This window comes from Somniosus microcephalus, chromosome 2 (assembly GCF_052327205.1).
Source record: "Somniosus microcephalus isolate GS21.2 chromosome 2, FLI_Smic_1.0, whole genome shotgun sequence".
Classification (NCBI taxonomy): Eukaryota; Metazoa; Chordata; class Chondrichthyes; order Squaliformes; family Somniosidae; genus Somniosus; species Somniosus microcephalus.
Genome location: NC_140988.1, coordinates 390,865,460 through 390,887,894, shown reverse-complemented (window position 1 = coordinate 390,887,894; position 22,435 = coordinate 390,865,460). Strand labels below are relative to the sequence as shown.

The 22,435-nt window shown below is 48.0% G+C and overlaps 1 protein-coding gene across 5 annotated transcripts in view; it reads left to right on the top strand.

Moving 5' to 3' along the window:
* The window catches only part of LOC147123873 (disintegrin and metalloproteinase domain-containing protein 12-like), a 566,371-nt gene that overhangs the window by 312,847 nt on the left and 231,089 nt on the right, over positions 1 to 22,435 (top strand). For all 5 annotated transcript variants that reach the window (XM_085976452.1, XM_085976457.1, XM_085976448.1 and 2 more), the window contains exons 17-18: positions 1,092 to 1,169; positions 15,462 to 15,576. In XM_085976452.1, the coding sequence (XP_085832578.1) occupies positions 1,092 to 1,169; positions 15,462 to 15,576 (193 nt within the window). The remainder of the gene's footprint in view (positions 1 to 1,091; positions 1,170 to 15,461; positions 15,577 to 22,435) is intronic.

Genomic DNA, 22,435 nt, shown 5'->3' with positions numbered 1-22,435 from the left:
CTCCTACTGTGCTGTAGATAAATGAAATAAAACACATTTTTAAAAAAGGTGGAAGAGGTGGGTTTTAAGGAGCGTCTTAAAGGAGGAAGGAGAGGTTTAGGGAGGGAATTCCCGAGCTTAGGGCCACGGCAGCTGAAGGCACAGCCAGCAGTGGTAAAGTGATGAAAATCAGGGATGCTCAAGAGGTCAGAATTGGAGGAGCGGAGAGATCTCGGAGGGTTGATGGGCTGGAGGAAGCTACAGAGATAGGGAAGGGCGAGGCCATGGAGGGATTTGAAAACAAGAATGGTCATTTTAAAATCGAGGCATTGCCAGACTGGGAGCCAATGTAGGCCTACAGACAAGTGCAGACATTTTTTTTTAAATACTGTAGATTTATTAATTATGAGAATGAAATGAAACCCGGAAGAAATGAATTATCAGTGAGCTGTGCGGTGTGAGGAGATTCCTCGCCCAAGGTTTTGTCCAGTAAGATTTCTGGTAGATAATCGAGAACTGGAAATCTCTACTTACGTTAATTTTTGCATCCAATGCAAAACACTTCACTGATAATCGGAGTTAAATTTCATTAATCTGTTCAATTGCTAACTAATCTAAATCATGTAGTAAATTTTCAATTACATTTGTGGTCTTTGCTGCTTACTCCATTTTGGTGGTCTCTATAAATTTGTCAAGCTTAGATTAGAATTGGTTTCAGCACCCAAATCACTTAATCAGAAATCATGTTCTTCTTACATACACCAATCATCAGAGACTGTTCCTAAAAATTCAGTAGCCAATTAAATGAACTGTCCTTTAGTATATGTGTGTTGTAAATGAGTGAAGGAACCTTCTCTCTGTCTCCTCTTCACATTCATACATATGTTGTGATCAGCTCTGATGAAGATGGAGGAAGCTGAGACTGGAGATCAAAGTCAGCTTGTAGCTTTTCGATTCTAAAGTTTACACTAAAGAGCACCTATTAATTCTATGGTATGCAAAAATAAGAGAATAAAGTCAGTGAAGTGTGTAGAGTAAACTCCACCCAACTGTTACCATGGTAGAGTGGCCTCCTGCTTCTGTTACAGTGATGGATGGCTTTTTACCCTCAGGCTTGCTTCAACGGTATGTGCCGCAGCGTGGCTGGGTTCGGTGTCAGCAAGTGCAACAAGTACTGCAACGGCCATGGGGTAAGAGCAAGGAAATCTGCAACTTTCAGTTTAGTTCACAAACATGTTTAGATTTACATTTTTGCAGAGCTAAAAACAACAGCTGTCTTCAGTCAACCCCACATTCTGTGCTGCACTGGTATATTTATTTACTGACACTGGGGGAAAAATTGGGTCGCGCCCCCTTTGGGGCGCTAAATTCGCCAGGGCGGTACTTTTAGCACCCCGACAAAGTTAGCGCCCCCACACCCGAAATTCACCGGTAGCGCCCCAAGAGGGAGGCTACTGGAAGCACACCGCCTCTCTCTTGGGGCGCTGCGAGTGAATATCGCGCTGCTACGTGCCACAGCGCCACGCACGTCGCATGCGGTACTGTAGGCGTTCATAGAATCATAGAAAGTTACAGCACGGGAGGAGGCCATTTCAGCCCATCGTGTCTGCGCCGGCCAACAAAGAGCTATCCAGCCTAATCCCACTTCCCAGCTCTTGGTCCGTAGCCCTGCAGGTTACAGCATCCCAAGTGCACATCCAAGTATTTTTTAAATGTGGTTAGGGTTCCTGCCTCTACCACCCTTTCAGGCAGTGAGTTCCAGACCCCCACAACCCTCTGGGTGAAGAAATTTCCCCTCAAATCCCCTCTAAACCTTCCCCCAATTACTTTAAATCTGTGCCCCCTGGTTTTTGACCCCTCTGCTAAGGGAAATAGGTCCTTTCTATCCACTTTATCTAGGCCCCTCATAATTTTTTACACCTCAATAAAGTCTCACCTCAGCCTCCTCTGTTCCAAGGAAAACAGACCCAGCCTATCCAGTCTTTCCTCATAGCTAAGATTCTCTACTCCCAGCAACATCCTTGTAAATCTCCTCTGTACCCTCTCTAGTGCAATCACATCTTTCCTGTAATGTGGTGACCAGAACTACACACAGTACTCTAGCTGAGGCCTAACTAGTGTTTTATACAGTTGAAGCATAACCCCCCTGCTCTTGTATTCTATGCCATGGCGAATAAAGGCAAGCATTCTGTATGTCTTCTTAACCACCTTATCAACCTGGCCTGCTACCGTCAGGAATCTGTGAACATGCACTCCAAGGTCCCTTTGTTCCTCTACACTACTCAGTGTCCTACCATTTAATGTGTATTCTCTTTCCTTGTTAGCCCTCCCCAAATGCATTACCTCATTTCTCCACATTGAATTCCATTTGCCACTGTTATGCCCACCTGACCAATTTATTGATATCTTCCTGCAGTCTACAGCTTCCTTCTTCCGTATCAACCACACAGCCGATTTTAGCATAGAAACATAGAAGATAGGAGCAGGAGTAGGCCATTCGGCTCCTCGAGCCTGCTCCGCCATTCAATGAGATCATGGCTGATCATCCAAACCCTAGCACCCGGTCCCTGCCTTCTCTCCATATCCCTTGATCCCTTTAGCCTTAAGAAATATATCCAACTCCTTCTTGAATATATTTAATGAGTTGGCCTCCACCGCCCTCTGTGGCAGAGAATTCCACAGGTTCACCACTCACTGGGTGAAGAAATTCCTCCTCATCTCTGTCCTAAATGGCTTACCCCTTATCCTTAGACTGTGACCCCTGGTTCTGGACTCCCCGACCATCGGGAACATCCTTCCAGCATCTAGTCTGTCTAGTCCTGTTAGAATTTTATAATTTCGATGAGATCCCCTCTCATTCTTCTAAACTCCAGCGAGTACAAGCCCAATCGACCCAATCTCTCCTCATACGTCATTCTTAATCATACCCCCTTCTTAATCATACCCCCTATATTCAAGTCAAGATCGTTGATATATACCACAAAAAGCAAGGGACCTAGTACTGAGCCCTGCGGAACCCCACTGGAAACAGCCTTTCAGTCACAAAAACACCCATCAACCATTACCCTCTGCTTCCTGTCTCTGAGCCAGTTTTGAATCCAACTTGACACTTTGCCCTGGATCCCATGGGCTTTTAACTTCGTGACCAGTCTGCCATGTGGAACTTTATCAAAAGCCTTGCTAAAGTCCATATACACTACATCAAACGCACTACCCTCATCTACCCTCCTTGTTACCTCCTCAAAACATTCAATCAAGTTTGTCAGACTCGACCTTCACTTAACAAATCTGTGCTGACTATCCTTGATTAATCCGTGTCTTTCTAAATGAAGGTTTATCCTGTCCTTCAGAATTCTTTCCAATAATTTCCCACCACCGAGGTTAGGCTGACTGGCCTGTAATTACTCAGTCTATCCTTTTCTCCCTTTTTAAACAAGGGTACCACATCAGCAGTCCTCCAGTCCTCCGGCACCGCACCTGAAGCCAGAGAGGATTGAAAGATGGTCAGGGCCTCTGCTATTTCCTCTTTTGTTTCGCTTAACTGCCTGTGATACATTTCATCCGGATCTGGGGACTTAATCCACTTTTAAAGCTGCTAAACCCCTTAATACTTCCTCTCTCACTATGTTTATTTCATCTAATATTTCACACTCCCCCCCCCCAATAGCAATGTCTGCTTCGCCCCTCTCCTTTGTGAAAACAGACGCAAAGTATTCATTAAGAACCCTACCGATGTCTCCCGTCTCCACACACAGATTACCCTCATGATCTCTAATGGGCCCTACCCTTTCTTTAGTTACCCTCTTACTCTTAATATACTTATAAAACATCTTTGGGTTTTCCTTGATTTTACTTGCCAAGAATTTTTCATGCTCTTTCTTTGCTTTCCTAATATCCTTTTTAATTGCAACCCTGCACTTTCTGTACTCCGCTAAAGATTTTGGAGTATTTAGCCCTCGGTATCTGTCATACGCCCCCTTTTTTTCTTTATCCTACCCTGTATGTCTCGAGACATCCAGGGGGCTCTAGATTTGTTACATAGAAACATAGAAGATAGGAGCAGGAGTAGGCCATTCGGCCCTTCAAGCCTGCTCCGCCATTCAATGAGATCATGGCTGATCATCCAAATTCAGTACCCTGTCCCTGCCTTCTCCGCATATCCCTTGATCCCTTTAGCCTCAAGAAATATATCCAACTCTTGAATATATTTAATGAACTGGCCTCCACCGCCCTCTGTGGCAGAGAATTCCACAGGTTCACCACTCTCTGGGTGAAGAAGTTCCTCCTCATTTCAGTCCTAAATGGCTTACCCCTTATCCTTAGACAATGACCCCTGGTTCTGGACTCCCCGGCCATCCAAAACATCCTTCCTGCATCTAGTCTGTCCAGACCTGACAGAATTTTATAGGTTTCGATGAGATCCCCTCTCAATCTTCTAAACTCCAGTGAGTATAAGCCCAATCGACACAATTTCTCCTCATACGTCATTCCTGCCATCCCAGGTATCAGCCTGGTGAATCTTCGCTGTACTCCCTCCATTGCAAGAACATCCTTCCTCAGGTAAGGTGACCAAAGCTGCACACAATACTCAAGGTGCGGTCTCACCAAGGCCCTGTACAAATGTAGCAAGACATCCTTGTTCCTGTACTCAAACCTTCTCGCTACGAAGGCCAGCATACCACTTGCCTTCTTAACCGCCTGCTGCACCTGCATGCTTACCTTCAGCGACTGGTGCACAAGAACACCCAGGTCTCTTTGCACTTCCCCTTCTCCCAATCTATTGCCATTCAAATAATAATCTGCCTTCCTGTTTTTGCCACCAAAGTGGATAACCTCGCATTTATCCACATTATAGTGCATTTGCCATGTTTCTGCCCAATCACCCAACCTGTCCAAATCGTACTGGAGTTTCACGACATCCTCCTCACAGCATACCCTCCCACCCAGCTTTGTGTCATCTGCAAATTTGGAGATATTACATCCAATTCCCTCGTCCAGATCATTAATGTATATTGTGAACAGCTGGGGTCCTAGGACCGATCCTTGCGGTACCCCACTAGTCACTGCCTGCCACTCGGAAACGACCCGTTTATTCCAACTCTTTGCTTTCTGTCCGCCAACCAGTTCTCTATCCAAGTCAATACCTTGCCCCCAATCCCATGTGCCTTAATTTTGCACGCTAATCTCTTATGTGGGACCTTATCGAAAGCCCCACCTTTTTTCTTTAAGGGCACATATTTGGTCTGAACCCTCCGGATCGCCTCCTTAAATGCCTCCCACTGCTCTGACACTGATTTACGTTATTAAAGGGGAGGGGCCTAGCGCAGCGCGACGCTGGGCCAACAGCGAAGTGCCGGCAAAAGAGCCCGGCACTCAAGAGAAGTGCCAGGCTTACGGAGTGCAGCCTGCACTCCACGGGGTCAGGTCGGGGGGAGGCTGCACAGAGAGCCGGGGATGGCAGAGTGGGCAGGTGCAGGCAGGCGGCCGGCAACAAAAATGGCCGGCCAGCACCTCCCCTTTAATTTGAACCGCCCGGCCGCAGGTAGGACCCCTGACCCTGTCGGCCATAGCATCCGGCGGTAGGTCAGGGGGCACTATCGAAGATCGCAGCCAGGGTGCAAGCAGGACGCTGTGTCGTAGAGTCATAGAGTTATACAGCACAGAAAGAGGCCCTTCGGCCCATTGGCCTAGAAATTCAGTTGGGCGCGGCAGCCGTTAGCGCCTTAGGAGGAGTAGATTTCGAGCGCTAGGCGCTTAGCGGCCGGGCACAGCGCGATCTGCGCCTCGCCCCAACTTCAGTACACATTTAGCGCCGGCGCAATGTCTTAGCGCGCGCCCTGCTGCGCGCGCACATCATGACGTCATTTGCTAGTGCAACGCCTTTTGTGCGCCTCGAACCGGAACTTCACTCGCGCCGGCCCATTGTGCGCCGGGCGGCCCGAGCGACTGTGAAGTGGAACGGTACACAGCCCAGCCGGGCCGCGGGGAGCGCAAATTAAAGGGCACTTACCCAGCAGTATAAAGGCCAGCCATTTTGCAGCATTCACTCTTGTGCAAAGGTTTTTTGGACAGAGACCAAGGAGGAGAGTTTACTGGTTTGGACCAACACTTGGACAGGTATTTTTGGCTCAGGCCAGAGCTTACCAATTATCTTTGCCTTCATTCAGAGCTCAGTGTTTGCCAGCATATAATGGGGGCTGCATTGGGTGGCAACGCTGAATTTCAGCCTTATGCCAGAAGGGCTTACAGACGCCGTGAGAGAGTGGCAGCCCTGGCTAGACGCAGAGGGGGCAACAGGCGTCGCCAACTGAGGCCTTACCCACGCAGGGTATACCGCCAGCAGACCTCCTATCTGACCATGTCTGCCGCGATGTGTGTTAGGAGGCTGCGATTCCGAAGGGAGGTGGTTGCAGACATCTGCCGGCTGCTTCAGAGAGATCTGCAGCCACAGCTGATGCGCAGGACGTCTCTGTCGGTGGCAGTGAAGGTGACGGTGGCTCTCAACTTCTATGCCTCCGGCTCCTTCCAATCCGCTACTGGGGACATCGCTAACATCTCCCAGTTCGCCGTGCATTGCTGCATCCGCCAGGTGACCGAAGCCCTTTTCAGAAGGAGACATCAATTCATCTCCTTCCCCATGACCCTGGACAAGCAGCAGCAGCGTGCAGTGGGGTTTGCAAGAATAGCGGGCTTCCCCATGGTGCAGGGCGCCATTGACTGCACGCATGTGGCTTTGCGGGCACCTCTTGAGCATGCCGAGGAGTACCGCAACCGGAAGGGCTACCATTCCCTCAATGTACAGCTGGTGTGTGACCACAGGCAGCGCATCCTAGCTGTCAATGCCCGCTTTCCAGGCAGCAGCCACGATGCCTTTATCCTGCGACAGACAACTGTGGCTGACATGTTCCAGGCACAGCCTCCCCCAAGAGGATGGCTTATCGGGGACAAAGGCTATCCTTTGTGTACCTGGCTCATGACCCCACTCCGCGCGCCCACGACCCCTGCTGAAGAGGCATACAACGAGAGCCATCAAGCGACTAGGAACATCATAGAACAAACAATCGGCGTCCTCAAGCAACGGTTCCGCTGTCTCGATCGCTCCGGGGGAGCCCTCCAATATTCGCAGGATCGAGTCTCCCAATTCGTCGTCGTTTGCTGCATGCTGCACAACCTGGCTATCCGCAGGACTCAGGCACTGCCACCTCACGTTGGACCACCACCTCAGGAGGAGGAGCAGGAGGAGCATGAGGACGACGAGGACGAGGAGTACCAGCCCAGGAGGGAGGCACAAGGTCCAAGGGCCGCCCGTCGGCGGCTTATTGAACGTCACTTCTAGGCCCCCTGTCAGGGAATGGCTTGTGCCAATGATAGAACATGATTGCAGCCGCTCCGCAAGCCCTCAGCCGGTTAAGGCAACAAACACTTCAAAGATCAAACATGGACAATGTGAATAAATAAAATGGTTTATTGTACAAACTCTGGGCCCTTCCCACATGAAAACCAAAAACAGACGAAACCCCCAAAATACACTCAAACACATTACTCGCTCCCACAACCTGGAGAGGATTAACAAAATAGGGCAACTAAAATGGCCGTCATTCTCGGCCTTCGTCAAAAACAAACATCACATCATCGGCCTTCAAAAAACAAACATCCAATTCTCGGCCTCAAGAAACAAACACAAATGGCCACACATTCGACTATTTGGCCCGCTAGGGCGATGCCTTGGCCATCTTTGGGTGGCCCCTGCCCGCCCTGCTGCTCCGCCTCAAAGTAAGGCCATTGGCTGCTGCACAGCTGGGGGCAGGCTCCTGAGGGGCACATGTCGTGACGGCAGATGCCCTTGGGGGTCGGCCTAGTCGAGGTCTGGCCGTCGAGCGGGCGGCTGTTGATTGCTGCAGCTGTGGCTGGCCAGCATCAGTCGCTGCAGCAGCTCCTGGCAGCTCCACTGGGGGACTGGCAGTGGCGGCTGGAGGAATGGCGGCAAGCTGGCGGATGGCAGGTGCTTGCTGGTCGCCTGAGACACTGGCACTCGCCCGGGCCAGCACTGCAGCATGCGCACCAATCTGCCGAGGGACAGACCGCTGTGCTGCTGCAGCGCGCCGGGTGCCCTGGCGATGCCTGGCTGACACAGCGAGTGTGGCAGCAGTGAGTGCCCGTGTTGACCTGTTCACTGACCGCATCAGAGCAGCCAGTGACTGGACGGCACCACTGATCACCTGGCCAGTCGCTGACAGAGCTGCCCCGAATTCCGCCCGACTCGCTGCCTGATCTGCCCGGTATTCCGCCCGACTGGTGGCCTCTGAGGGCCCGAACTCGGCCACACTCCGAGAGAGGGAATCGATGGACTCAGGCAACCGTGCCACTGCCGCCATGAGCTCCGTGTGCCGGCGCTCCGAGTCCGCGGACAAGTCTTCGAGGCGTTCCATCTCCTCGGCGAAGAGCATCTCCTGACTGGAGGCCGGACTCTCCCTCTGGGGAGAAGGCCGCCGAGTTGGCCGACCCTTCCTGCGTTGCTGGAGGCCGCTGGGCCCAGCAATTGGACTCCCCTCCGACGCTTCCCCCCTCTGGGGAGAAGGCCGCCGACCTTCCACCCCCCTCCCGCCTTTCTGCAGCCCGCAGGTCCCAGGAGCTCCCCTCCCCTTCGACACTTCCGCCACGCTGCCCTCCAGGGAAGACGTGTCCCCTACGTTGGCCTGGGTGGCCGCGGCTGAGGGTTCCCCTGATGGGCCGCCTTCCTCTTGCTCCTCCTCCTGCTCCTCTTCGGAGGGTCTGTCACTGGCAAGTTCAGGGACCTCCTCTTCACCATCTGAAAGCAGGAAGGCACAAGAGTAGCTTTAGAGTGAGGAGAGGGCGTCAGTGCGGGATGCATGAGTGGTGGCATTCAGCGCATTGGTCGGACAGTGGCAAAGGATGTAGATCTGATGCGCAAGTGGGACGAGAGAGGTGCAAAAGGTGATGTCCTTACCATTGCTGCCGAGAACAGGGTCGGCATCTCCACATGCAATGGGCCCAATCACCCGGCCACCCATGAGGCGCTCCATGCGATGTTGCAGGTCGGTGAGTGGCTGGATATGGGGTCGGCCTCCCCCGGTCGCAGTCCGGCTCTTGCGATTATTCGCCAGCTTGGCCTGCAAGAGAAAGGACGGCCTCTAAGTACAGTGTGTCGCCGTGATCTTGTGTGCACTGCCTCCCATGGTGGAATAGCCTGGCCAGTGTGTCGCCATGATCTGGTGTGCACTGCCTCCCATGGTGGAATAGCCTGGCCAGTGTGTCGCTATGATCTGGTGTGCAATGCCTCCCATGGTGGAATAGCTTGGCCAGTGTGTTAAGTGCAGAATGTGCAATTGATGCTCATGCCTGTCCCATAGCTGCTGGATGAAGGCTGGCCATTAGAGCTTTCAGGTCCCTTTGCCCATAATGTGAGGTGCACATGCAAGGATGAGGAGGTCACTGGAAAGGGTACTCACCCTGACAATGCGTGTGAGGTCATTTAACTTTTTGCGGCATTGGGCACCGCTCCTGGGGACGTCGCTGTTGGCTGACAGCTTGGTGGCGACATGCCTCCAGGCTCTCCTGTAGACGCGGACCGTCGCCTTCTTGCCATTGTCCGGGTACAAAACATGGCGCCTCTTCTTCACAGCAGCAATCAGCACACTCAGATCACGCTCTGAGAAGCGCTGCGCACGTTCACGGGCCTTCTCCATGTCTTCAGGCGCTATTTGGGTCCAGCAGCAGTGTTCAGGCCTAGCTGGAGGGCTCCACTATCCAGGGCGTGGCAGCAGACACAGTCGACCCTTCCCCCTTAAGAGCTGGCCGGCGCCAGGGTGTCTGCTGTCAATCACGAGATGGCCGCACCTGCGCTGCGCCCGGCCTCGGCGCTATCGATCACCACCTCCGGCTTAGCGCCCAAAGAGAGGCGTCCAGCAGCAGTTTTAGCGCTCGTCCGAACTCCTAGGGCGAAGCTAATGAATATCGGAGAAGTGGCATCGATTTGGCGGCGGCCGCAAACTTTAGCGGACGCCCCACTTTAGCGCCCCAAAAGTGGCGTCAATGAATTTCTAGGCCGTTGTGTCCACGCCAGCCATCACGCCCTGTCTATTCTAATCCCATTTTCCAGCACTTCGTCCGTAGCCTTGTATGCTATGGCGTTTCAAGTGCTCATCTAAATGCTTCTTGAATGTTGTGAGGGTTCCTGCCTCTACCACCCTTTCAGGCAGTGAGTTCCAGATTCCAACCACCCTCTGGGTGAAAAAGTTCTTCCTCAAATCCCCTCTAAACCTCCTGCCCCTTACCTTGAATCTATGCCCCCTGGTTATTGACCCCTTTACTAAGGGGAAAAGTTCATTTCTATCTACCCTATCTATGCCCCTCATAATTTTGTACACCTCAATCAGGTCCCCCCTCAGCCTTCTCTGCTCTAAGGAAAACAACCCCAGCCTGTCCAGTCTCTCTTCATAGCTGAAGTGCTTCAGCCCAGGTAACATCCTGGTGAATCTCCTCTGCACCCTCTCCAATGTAATCACATTCTTCCTATAGTGTGGCGACCAGAACTACACACAGTATTCCAGCTGTGGCCTAACTAGCATTTTGTACAGCTCCATCATAACCTCCCTGCTCTTATATTCTATGCCTTGGCTAATGAAGGCAAGTATCCCATATGCCTTTTTAACCACCTTATCTCCCTGTCCTGCCTTCAGGGATCTATGTACATGCACACCAAGGTCCCTCTGATCCTTTGTTCTTCCTAGAGTCCTACCATTCATTGTGTATTCCCTTGCCTTGTTAGTCCTCCCAAAATGCATCACCTCACACTTTTCAGGGTTAAATTCCATTTGCCACTGTTCTGCCCATCTGACCAACCCGTCTATATCGTCCTGTAGCCTGAGGCTTCCCTCCTCGGTATTTACCACTCCACCAATTTCCGTGTCATCTGCGAACTTACTGATCATACCTCCTACATTCATATCTAAATCATTAATGCACACTACAAACAGCAAAGGACCCAGCACTGATCCCTGCAGTACACCACTGGACACAGGCTTCCAGTCACAAAAACAACCTTCGACCATCACACTCTGCCTCCTGCCACTAAGCCAATTTTGGATCCAATGTGCCAAATTGCCCTGGACCCCATGGGCTCTTACCTTCTTGACCAGTCTCCCATGTGGGACTTTGTCAAAAGCCTCACTGAAGTCCAGTAAAGTACATAAACTGCACTACCCTCATCCACGCACCCAGTCACCCCCTCAAAAAATTCAATCAAATCAACAGAAGACTAATTTTGTCCCTCAGAACTTTTTCCAATAATTTCCCTACCACTGATGTTAGGCTCACTGGCCTGTAATTCCCTGGTTTATCCCTACTACCCTTCTTGAATAATAGAAACATAGAAGATAGGAGCAGGATTAAGCCATTCGGCCTCTCGAGCCTGCTCCGCCATTCAATGTGATCATGGCTGATCATCCAAATTCATTACCCTGTCCCTGCTTTCTCCCCATACCCCTTGATCCCTTTAGCCTTAAGAAATATATCCAACTCCTTCTTGAATATATTTAATGAACTGGCCTCCACCACCTTCTGTGGTAGAGAGTTCCACAGGTTCACCACTCTCTGGGTTAAGAAATTCCTCCTCATTTCTGTCCTAAATGGCCTACCCTTTATCCTTAGACTGTGTCCCCTGGTTCTGGACTCCCCGACCATCGGGAACATCCTTCCTGCATCTAGTCTGTCCAGTCCTATGGTACTACGTTAAATGTTCTCCAGTCCTCTACCACCTCCGCTGTGGCCAGAGAGGTTCTGAAAATTTGTGTCAGAGCCCCTGCAATCTCCTCCCTTGCCTCACACAGCAGTCTGGGATACATCTCGTCTGGGCCTGGGGATTTATCCACTTTTAAGCCTGCTAAAACTGCTAGTACCTCCTCCCTCTCAATACTAATTTGTTCAAGTATATCACAATCTCCCTGCCTGTTTTCTATGCCTACATCGTCCTTCTCCATAGTGAACACAGATGCAAAATATTCATTTAAAACCTCACCGACATCGTCCAGCTCTACACACAGATTGCCACTTTGGTCCCTAATGGGCCCTACTCTTTCCCTGGTTATCCTCTTGCCCTTAATATACTTATAAAACACCTTGGGATTTTCCTTTATTTTGCCCGGCAGTGTTTTTTCATGCCCCCTCTTCGCTCTCCTAATTTCTTTTTTAAGTACCTCCCTGCACTTTCTATACTTCTCTAGAGCTTCCACTGTTTTTAGTCCTTTGTATCTGCCAAAAGCCTACCTTTTTTTCCTAATCCACTCTTGTATATCCCTTGACATCCAGGGATCCCTGAGCTTGTTGGTCCCACCCTTGACCTTTACGGGAACTTGTTGGCGTTGTACTCTCTCTATTTCCTTTCTGAAAGACTCCCACTGCTCTGATGTGGATTCTCCTACAAGTAGCTGATCCCAGTCCACTTTGGCCAGATCCTGCCTTATCATATTAAAATCGGCCTTCCCCCAATTTAGAAGCTTTATTTCCAATCCATCTTTTCCATGACTACCATAAATCTCACCGAATTATGGTCACTGTCACCAAAATGCTCTCCTACTGACACTTCTACCACTTGCCTGGCTACATTCCCTAGCATTAGGTCCAGTACTGCCCCCTCTCTTGTAGGACTTTCTACGTGCTGTCTCAAAAAGCTCTCCTGGATGCACTTTAAGAATTCCGCACCCTCTAAGCCTTTCACACTCTGACTATCCCAGTTAATATTGGGGAAGTTGAAATCCCCTACTATTATTACCCTATTATTTCTACACCTCTCTGAGATTTGCCTACATATCTGTTCCTCTATCTCCCCCTGACTGTTTGGGGGCCTATAGTACACTCCTTGCAAAGTGCTTGCCCCCTTTTTGTTTTTAAGTTCTACCCATATGGCCTCATTAGAGGAACCTGCAAAGATATCATCCCTCCTTACTGCAGTAATTGGCTCCTTGATTAATATTGCGACATCCCCTCCTCTTTTACACCCCCCTCTGTCTCGCCTGAAGATTCTATACCCCGGAATATTGAGCTGCCAGTCCTGACCCTCCCTCAACCATGTCTCTGTGATAGCAACAATATCATACTCCCATGTGTTCATCAACATCTTCAATTCATCCACCTTATTCGTAAGACTCCTTGCATTAAAATAAATGCCATCCAGCCCTGCCATACTCCCTTGTGCCGTTACATATTTGCTCTGCTTTCCAGGCTGACTTGTTTTTTCCTCTATATTTGGCTGTGTATCACCCCCATTACTATAGCTCCACTCCGTATCCCATCCCCCTGCCAAGTTAATTTAAGCCCCCCCCCCCCCAACAGTACCAGCAAACCTCCCCGCAAGGATGTTGGTCCCGTTCCGGTTCAGGTGCAACCCGTCCGACTTGTACAGGTCCCACCTTCCCCAGAGGCAGACCCAGTGATCCAGGAAACTAAAGCCCTCCCTCCTGCACCAACTCTTTAGCCACGCATTCATCTGCTCTATCCTCCTATTCCTATACTCACCAGCACGTGGCATTGGGAGTAATCCAGAGATTACAACCTTTGAGGCCCTGCTTTTTAATCTGCTACCTAGCTCCCTAAGTTCTTGTTGCAGGACCTCATCTGTCTTTCTACCCATGTCGTTTGTACCAATGTGAACCACGACCTCTGACTGTTCGCCCTCCCCCTTCAGAATGCCCTGCAGCCGTTCAGTGACATACTTGACCCTGGCACCAGGGAGGCAACATAGCATCCTGGAGTCACGTCTGCAGCCACAGAAACGTCCACCTGTTCCCCTTACGACAGAATCCCCTATCACTATTGCTCTCCTACTCATTTTCCTCGCGTCCTGTGCAGCTGAGCCACTCGTAGTGCCACGGACTTGACTCTTGCTGCATTCCCCTGAGAAACCATCTCCCCCAGCAGTATCCAATACGGAAAATGTGTCGGAGAGGGAGATGGACCCAGGGGACTCCTGCACTAACTTCCTAGTTCTTTTACTCTGTCTGGCAGTCACCCATTTCCTGTCTGCCTGTGCACTCTTTACCTGCGGTGTGACCACCCCCTTAAATGTGCTATCCACGAAGATCTCAGCTTCGCGGATGCTCCACAGTTACTCCAGCCGCAGCTCCAGCTCCGAAACGCTGTACACGGTGATGTTGTCATCGCCGGCGGCACAGCACCGTGAGGCGCTAACGGATACCGGCGCCGCTAACCTCCCGCTGAATTTCACGGGAGGCATTAACGACGCTGCGCCCAGGCACTAGTTGCTTTGCGCCCCATTAGCGCCCTCTTAGGGTGCTAACGGGAGGCACAAATCAGCCGAATTTCCCCCCCACTATCTTTAAAGGTAGAATCGCACCAAGGATATCAGGCTGAGTTCGTGCTGACCAAGATTGATTGGCAATGTAAGGCTCGAAGAAAGTATTATATTTGTAAGAGAAAACTAGTTTAAAGTAGCTGAGGTATTTATAGTTTAAGCTCCTGAATGAATGTGAAGTCTTGAAACAGATGAAGCCGAGGTCCTGCTGTCCACAGGGAGGCTGAGAAGCCAACTGAAGAGTTATTGGTGAGCTCAAAAGAAACCCACCAATGCTGGAAATGTGGATTAATACAAAAGTAGTGGAAATGCCCACCCTCAGGCCAGTTCTGATGAAGAATCATGTCTATAACTTTAGCCTGGATTTATCTTTTAACTGGTGATTTATCTGCAACGTGCCACCCTACATGGCTCCAGTCCCACATTATGTGGTTGACCCTGAATTTCAGTACAGAGAGGTGCAGTCTTCGAATGAGACATTAAACCGAGGCCCTGTCTGCCCCTCACAGGTGGACGTAATAGATCCCATGGCGCTATTTGAAGAAGAGCAAGTGAGTTCTCCCCGGTGTCCTGCCCAACATTTATCCCTCAACCAGATGATTTGGTTACTTATTTCATTGCTGTTTGCGGGACCTTGCTATATGCAAATTGGCTACCCCATTGCTGACATTACAACAGTGACTACACTTCAAAAGTACTTCACTGGCTGTAACGCGCTTTGGGACGCCCCGAGATCGTGAACATAAGAACATAAGAAATAGGAGCAGGAGTAGGCCAATCGGCCCCTCGAGCCTGCTCCGCCATTCAATAAGATCATGGCTGATCTGATGCTAACCGTCAATCACTTCAAAAGTACTTCACTGGCTGTAACGCGCTTTGGGACGCCCCGAGATCGTGAACTAAGCTATAGAAATGCCAGTTTTTTTATTCTTTCTTTAATGCCCTCGGGACAACGAAGGATGGGCAGTAAATATTGTCTTGCCAGCGTCACCCACATCCAAAAAGACAAATACAATAAGTGTGATAAGTTTCATTGTACCGGGTTTAGTACCTGTTCATTTGGTGTTTGCTTTGGAGCTGGTAAGGTGCGTTCACCTGTAAACAGATGTGTTGAAAGGGTACCATTGTGTTTTATTACCTGTTATTATTTTAGGTGTGTAATAATAATGACGACTGTCACTGTGATCCTGGCTGGGCTCCTCCTAACTGTACCTCCACAGGACAAGGTGGCAGTGTGGACAGTGCAACATGGTTTTCCCAGCAGCCAGGTAGGAGTCTGACGCTGGAGTTTTATGACTTTAAAAAGCTAGTTGCTCTCCTGTAATGCTGATCACGGTGAGTTGGAGGATACAGTCTATCACTCTCCTGATCCTGATCGAGCTGTCAACACTTCTGCTGTCTACTGCACTGTGTGCCGGCTGATGCTAAAATGGCTAACATGACTTGTACTCAGCATTGCAACAATGCTAACTATTCACTCCTAACTGTCCCAGCTCGGAAATGCTAACCTACCCCTGCCCAGTAACAGTGTCAAATGCGAGAAATAACAAAATATATTATCTAGAATAAGTATTCAATGAAAAATTCATCTCACTGTTCTCTGAATCTCACTCAGTAAAATATTAAGATAATTTACACTATTGAGTAAAACATAGAAATGATTGAATAAATATTATACAATAAAAATAGATATTCACCTAATGTAACTAAGTAAAATGTTTAAATTATTAAAGTTAATTGCAAGTGAATATGTTTTGGTATGCATGTAAATTAAAATGAGTATTTATGAATCTAAAAATGACTCGTTTGCCTCCTGTGCAGTTGCACACAGGGAGTTAAAATCCAGTGTATTGTTCAGGTGAAGTGGGGTTAGAGGGCAGGGTGGGTAATTGGACCAGAGGATGCAAACCTAATTCAATCTCCATTTTGAAGTCAGGCATTCTGTCCTTATTTTTATATTTCCATTACACAGTTGTGTGTGCACATTTCTAATGGAAACTGACTATCTAAACTTGTCCTGTAATTTGACCCTCCTGCCAGTGGGGGCCTTGCAGCACCCCTCTGGTTTGGGGATGGGGGAGGAGGGTGAATATAACATAGAAACATAGAAGATGGGAGCAGGAGTCGGCCATTCGGCCCCTCGAGCCCACTCCGCCATTTAATGAGATCATGGCTGATCATCCAAATTCAGTACCCGGTCCCTGCTTTCTCCCCATATCCCTTGATCCCTTTAGCCTTAAGAAATATATCCAACTCCTTCTTGAATATATTTAATGAATTGGCCTCAACTTCCTTCTGTGGTAGAGAATTCCACAGGTTCACCACTCTCTGGGTGAAGAAATTCCTCCTCATCTCTGTCCTAAATGGCCTACCCCTTATCCTTAGACTGTGACCCCTGGTTCTGGAATCCCCGGCCCTCGGGAACATCCTTCCTGCTTCCAGTCTGTCTAGTCCTGTTAGAATTTTATAAGTTTCAATGAGATCCCCTCTCATTCTTCTAAACTCCAGCGAGTATAAGCCCAATCGACCCAATCTCTCCTCATACGTCATTCCTGCCATCCCAGGTATCAGCCTGGTGAATCTTCGCTGAACTCCCTCCATGGCAAGAACATCCTTCCTCAGATAAGGCGACCAAAACTGCACACAATAATCAAGATGTGGTCTCACCAAGGCCCTGTACAACTGCAGCAAGACATCCTTGCTCCTGTACTCAAACCCTCTCGCTACGAAGGCCAACATACCATTTGCCTTCTTAACCGCGTGCTGCACCTGCATGCTTATAAGAACATAAGAACATAAGAAATAGGAGCAGGAGTAGGCCAATCGGCCCCTCGAGCCTGCTCCACCATTCAATAACATCATGGCTGATCTGATCCTAACCTCAAATCTTCTATCACTCTGCATCCACCCGAACCCATGTGATCTCCCGGGAGAGGCGAAAAACCAGATAAAGACCCAATGGCCAATTTGGGAGAAAAAAATCTGGGAAATTCCTCTCCGACCCATCTAGGCGATCGAAATTCTTCCAGGAGATCACTCTGTCCCTATATTTTCTACAGTACTTACCTTCTGTAAAGGCGATCTCCACCCCAGCCAGGAACAGGAATAAAACCATCTCCTGAAATCTAACACAGAATTAGAACACAGTAGGTGCAGAACAAGGCTACACGGCCCCTGGGCCCACTCCACTACCCACAGGGCCATGACCATTCCGAACCTAGACTCATGTCCAATTTCCTGCCCGCTCCCCGTAACCCTTAATTCCCTTTACTTCTAGGAAATTATCTATTTCTGTTTTAAATTTATTTAATGATGTAGCTTCCACAGCTTTCTGGGGCAGCAAATTCCACAAACCTACCACCCTCTGAGTGAAGAAGTTTCTCCTCATCTCAGTTTTGAATGAGCAGCCCCTTATTTTAAGATTATGCCCCCTAGTTCTAGTTTCACCCATCATTGGGAACATCCTCACCGCATCCACCCGATCAAGCCCCTTCACAATCTTATATGTTTCAATAAGATCGCCTCTCATTCTTCTGAACTCCAATGAGTAGAGTCCCAATCTACTCAACCTCTCCTCATATGACCACCCCCTCATCCCCGGGATTAACCGAGTGAACCTTCTTTGTACTGACTCGAGAGCAAGTATGTCTTTTCTTAAGTATGGACACCAAAACTGTATGCAGTATTCCAGGTGCGGTCTCACCAATACCTTGTACAACTGCAGCAATACCTCCCTGTTTTTATATTCCATCCCCCTAGCAATAAAAGCCAACATTCCATTGGCCTTCTTAATCACTTACTGCGCCTGCATTCTAACTTTTTGAGTTTCGTGCACCAGGACCCCCAGATCCCTTTGTACTACAGTACTTTCCAGTTTCTTGCCATTAAGATAATAACTTGCTCTATGATTTTTCCTGCCAAAGTGCATAACCTCACACTTTCCAGTATTGTATTCCATCTGCCAAATCTCTGCCCACTTACTTAGCCTGTCTATGTCCCTTTGCAGGTTTTTTATGTCCTCCTCACTCACTACTTTCCGTCCCATCTTTGTATCATCTGCAAACTTTGCTATGTTACACTCGGTCCCCTCCTCCAAATCGTTAATATACATTGTAAAGAGTTGGGGACCCAGCACTGACCCCTGCGGAACACCACTAGTTACTGGTTGCCAATCTGAGAACGAACCATTTATCCCAACTCTCTGCTTTCTGTTAGAGAGCCAATCCTCCACCCAAGCCAGAATATTACCCCCAATCCCGTGATTTTTTATCTTGAGCAATAATCTTTTGTGCTTTTGTGTGGCACCTTGTCAAATGCCTTTTGGAAGTCTAAATACACTACGTTCACTGGTTCCCCTTTATCCACCCTGTATGTTACTTCCTCAAAAAACTCAAGCAAATTTGTCAAACATGACTTCCCCTTCATGAAACCATGCTGAGTTTGTCCTATTAAATTATATTTATCCAAATGTCCCGTTACTGTCTCCTTAATAATGGACTCTAACATTTTACCAACCACAGATGTTAGGCTAACGGGTCTATAGTTTCCAGCCTTCTGCCTACTACCCTTTTTAAATAAGGGTGTTACATTAGCAGTTTTCCAATCTGCCGGGACCTTTGCTGAGTCCAGTGAGTTTTGGAAAATTATTACCAATGCATCCACAATCCCTACCGCTACTTCCCTCAAGACCCTAGGATGCAAGCCATCAGGTCCAGGTGATTTATCCGCCTTGAGTCCCATTATTTTACCAAGTACCACTTCCTTAGTGATTTTAATCGTATTTAGTTCCTCCCCCCCTAGAGCCCCCTGTTTGTCCAGTGTTGGGATATTCTTAGTGTCCTCTACTGTAAAGACTGATACAAAATAATTGTTCAGTGTTTTTGCCATCTCCATGTTTCCCACCATTAATTTCCCGGTCTCATCCTCTAAGGGACCAACATTTACTTTAGCCACCCTTTTTCTTTTTATATAACTATAGAAACTTTTACTGTCTGTTTTTATATTTTTTGCTAATTTACTTTCATAATCTATCTTCCCTTTCTTAATCAATCTTTTAGTTATTTTTTGCTATCTTTTAAAGACTTCCCAATCTTCCATCCTCACACTAGATTTGGCTACCTTATATGCCCTTGTTTTTAGTCAGATACTATCCTTAATTACTTTACTTAGCCACGGATGGCTATCTTTTCTTTCACACCCTTTTTTCCTCAGTGGAATATATATTTTTTGGAAGTTGTAAAATAACTCCTTAAATGTACACCACTGATCATGTACCGTCTTACCCTTTAATCTATTTTCCCAGTCCACTCTAATTAATTCCGCTCTCATACCTTCATAGTCTCCTTTATTCAAGCTCAGCACGCTTGTTTGAGATCCAACCTTCTCACCCTCTAATTGAATATGGAACTCAACCATGTTATGGTCACTCATTCCAAGGGGATCCTTTACTAGGACATTTTTAATTAATCCTGTCTCATTACACAGGACCAAATCTAAGGTTGCTTGCCCCCTGGCCGGTTCAGTTACATACTGCTCATACTGCTTACCTTCAAGGACACCCAGGTCTCGTTGCACTTCCCCTTCTCCCAATCTATTGCCATTCAGATAATAATCTGCCTTCCTGTTTTTGACACCAAAGTGGATAACCTCGCATTTATCCACGTTGTATTGCATCTGCCATGCTTCTGCCCAATCACCCAACCTGTCCAAATCATCCTGGAGTTTCTCGGCATCCTCCTCACAGCACACATGCCCACCCAGCTTTGTGTCATCTGCATCTAGTTCCCTCGTCTAGATCATTGATATATATTGTGAATAGCTGGGGTCCAAGGACCGATCCCTGCAGTACCCCACTAGTCACTGCCTGCCACTCGGAAAAAGACCCGTTTATTCCAACTCTTTGCTATCTGTCTGCCAACTAGTTCTCTCTCCAAGTCAATACCTTGCCCCCAATTCCATGTGCCTTAATTTTACACGCTAATCTCTTATGCGGGACCTTATCGAAAGCCTTTTGAAAGTCCAAATATACCACATCCACTGGTTCTCCCTTATCTATTTTACCAGTTACATCCTCAAAAAATTCCAGTAATTAGTCAAGCATGATTTACCTTTTTTAAATCCATGTTGACTTTGTCTGATCCTGTCACTGTTTTCCAAGTGCTCTGCTATTACATCTTTTATAATGGACTCTAGCATTTTCCCCACTACCGATGTCAGGCTTACCGGTCTGTAATTCCCCATTTTCTCTCTACCACCTTTTTTGAATAGTGGGGTAACATTAGCTACCCTCCAATCCATGGGTACTGTTCCAGATTCCATCGAATGTTGGAAGATGATCAGCAATGCATCTACTATTTCTAGGGCCACTTCCTTAAGTACCCTAGGATGTAGATTATCAGGCCCTGGGGATTTATTGGCCTTCAATCCCGTCAATTTCCCTAACACCATTTCCCTACAAATACTGATTTCTTTCAGCTCCTCCCTTTCATCAGACCCTATGTTCCCCGACATCTCTGGGAGGTTATTTGTGTCCTCCTTTGTGAAGACAGAACCAAAATATGTATTTATAATTGGTCTGCCATTTCTTTGTTCCCCATTATAAATAAATTCCCCTGATTCTGACTGCAAGGGACCTACGCTTGACTTCACTAATCTTTTTCTCTTCACATATCTATAAAAGCTTTTACAGTCAGTTTTTATGTTCCCTGCAAGCTAGCTCTCATATTCTATTTTCCCCTACTTAATTAATCCCTTTGTCCTCCTTTGTTGAATCCTAAACTGCTCCCAATCCTCAGGATTATTGCTTTTTCTGGCCAATTTATATGTCCTCTCCTTGGATCTTATGCTATCTCTAATTTCCCTTGTTAGCCACGGTTGAGTCACCTTTTTTGTTTTATTTTTATGCCAAACTGAGATGAACAAATTCTGTAGTTCATCCATGCGGTCTTTGAATGTTTGCCATTGCCTATCCACTGTCAACCCTTTGAGTGACATTCCCCAATCAATCCTACCCAACTCGCGCCTCATACCATCGTCGTTTCCTTTATTTAAATTCAGGACCCTAGTCTCTGAGTCAAATACTTCACTCTCCATCTTAATGAAGAATTCTTTCATGTTATGATCGCTCCTCCCGAAGGGGCCTCGCACAACAACATTGCTAATTAATCCTTTCTCATTACATAATACCCAGTCCTGATCCTGATCTCTAGTTGGTTCCTCGACATATTGGTCCAGGAAACCACCCCGTATACATTCTAGGAATTCCTCCTCCACAGTATTGTTACTAATTTGGTTAGCCCAATCTATATGTAGATTAAAGTCACCCATGATAACTGATGTGCCCTTATTGCACGTGTCTCTAATTTCCCGTTTAATGCCATCTCCATTACTGTTTGGGGGTCTGTATACAACTCCCACTGATGTTTTCTGCGCTTTGGTATTTCTCAGCTCTACCCATACAGATTCCACGTCATCAGATCATCAGAGCTAATATCCTTGATTGACAAGGCGAATGCTGAAAGGATGTTTCCCCTACTGGAGGTATCTAGAACTAGTGGGCATAGATTCAGAATAAGGGGTCGCCCATTTAAGACGGAGATGAGGAGGAATTTCTTCTCTCAGAGAGTCGTGAATCTTTGGAATTCTCTACCCCAGAGAGCTGTGGAGGCGGAGTCATTGAATATATTCAAGGCAGAGATTGACAGACATTTGAACTACAAGGGAGTCAAGTATGGGGAGAGAACGGGAAAGTGGTGTTGAGACCAAGATTGGATTAGCCATGATCTTATTGAATGGCGGAGCAGGCTCGAGGGGCCGATTGGCCGACTCCTGCTCCTGTTTCTTATGTTCTTGTGAATGTTACCTGCCACTTATCAGCCCAAGCCTGAACGTCATCCAGGTCTTGTTACATGCAGGCCTTTGTGAGATCAAAGAAGGCCATGTACAGTGGTTGGTGCTGTTCCCTGCATTTCTCTTGTAATTGATCTGCAGTGAAGATCATGTCCATTGTGCCCCTTAGTGGGCGGAATCCGCATTGCGACTCTGGGAGTAGCTCTTCGGCCACTGGGAGAAGGCAATTGAGGAGGATTCTTGCGAAGACTTTCCCTGTGGCAGACAGCAGGGAAACTC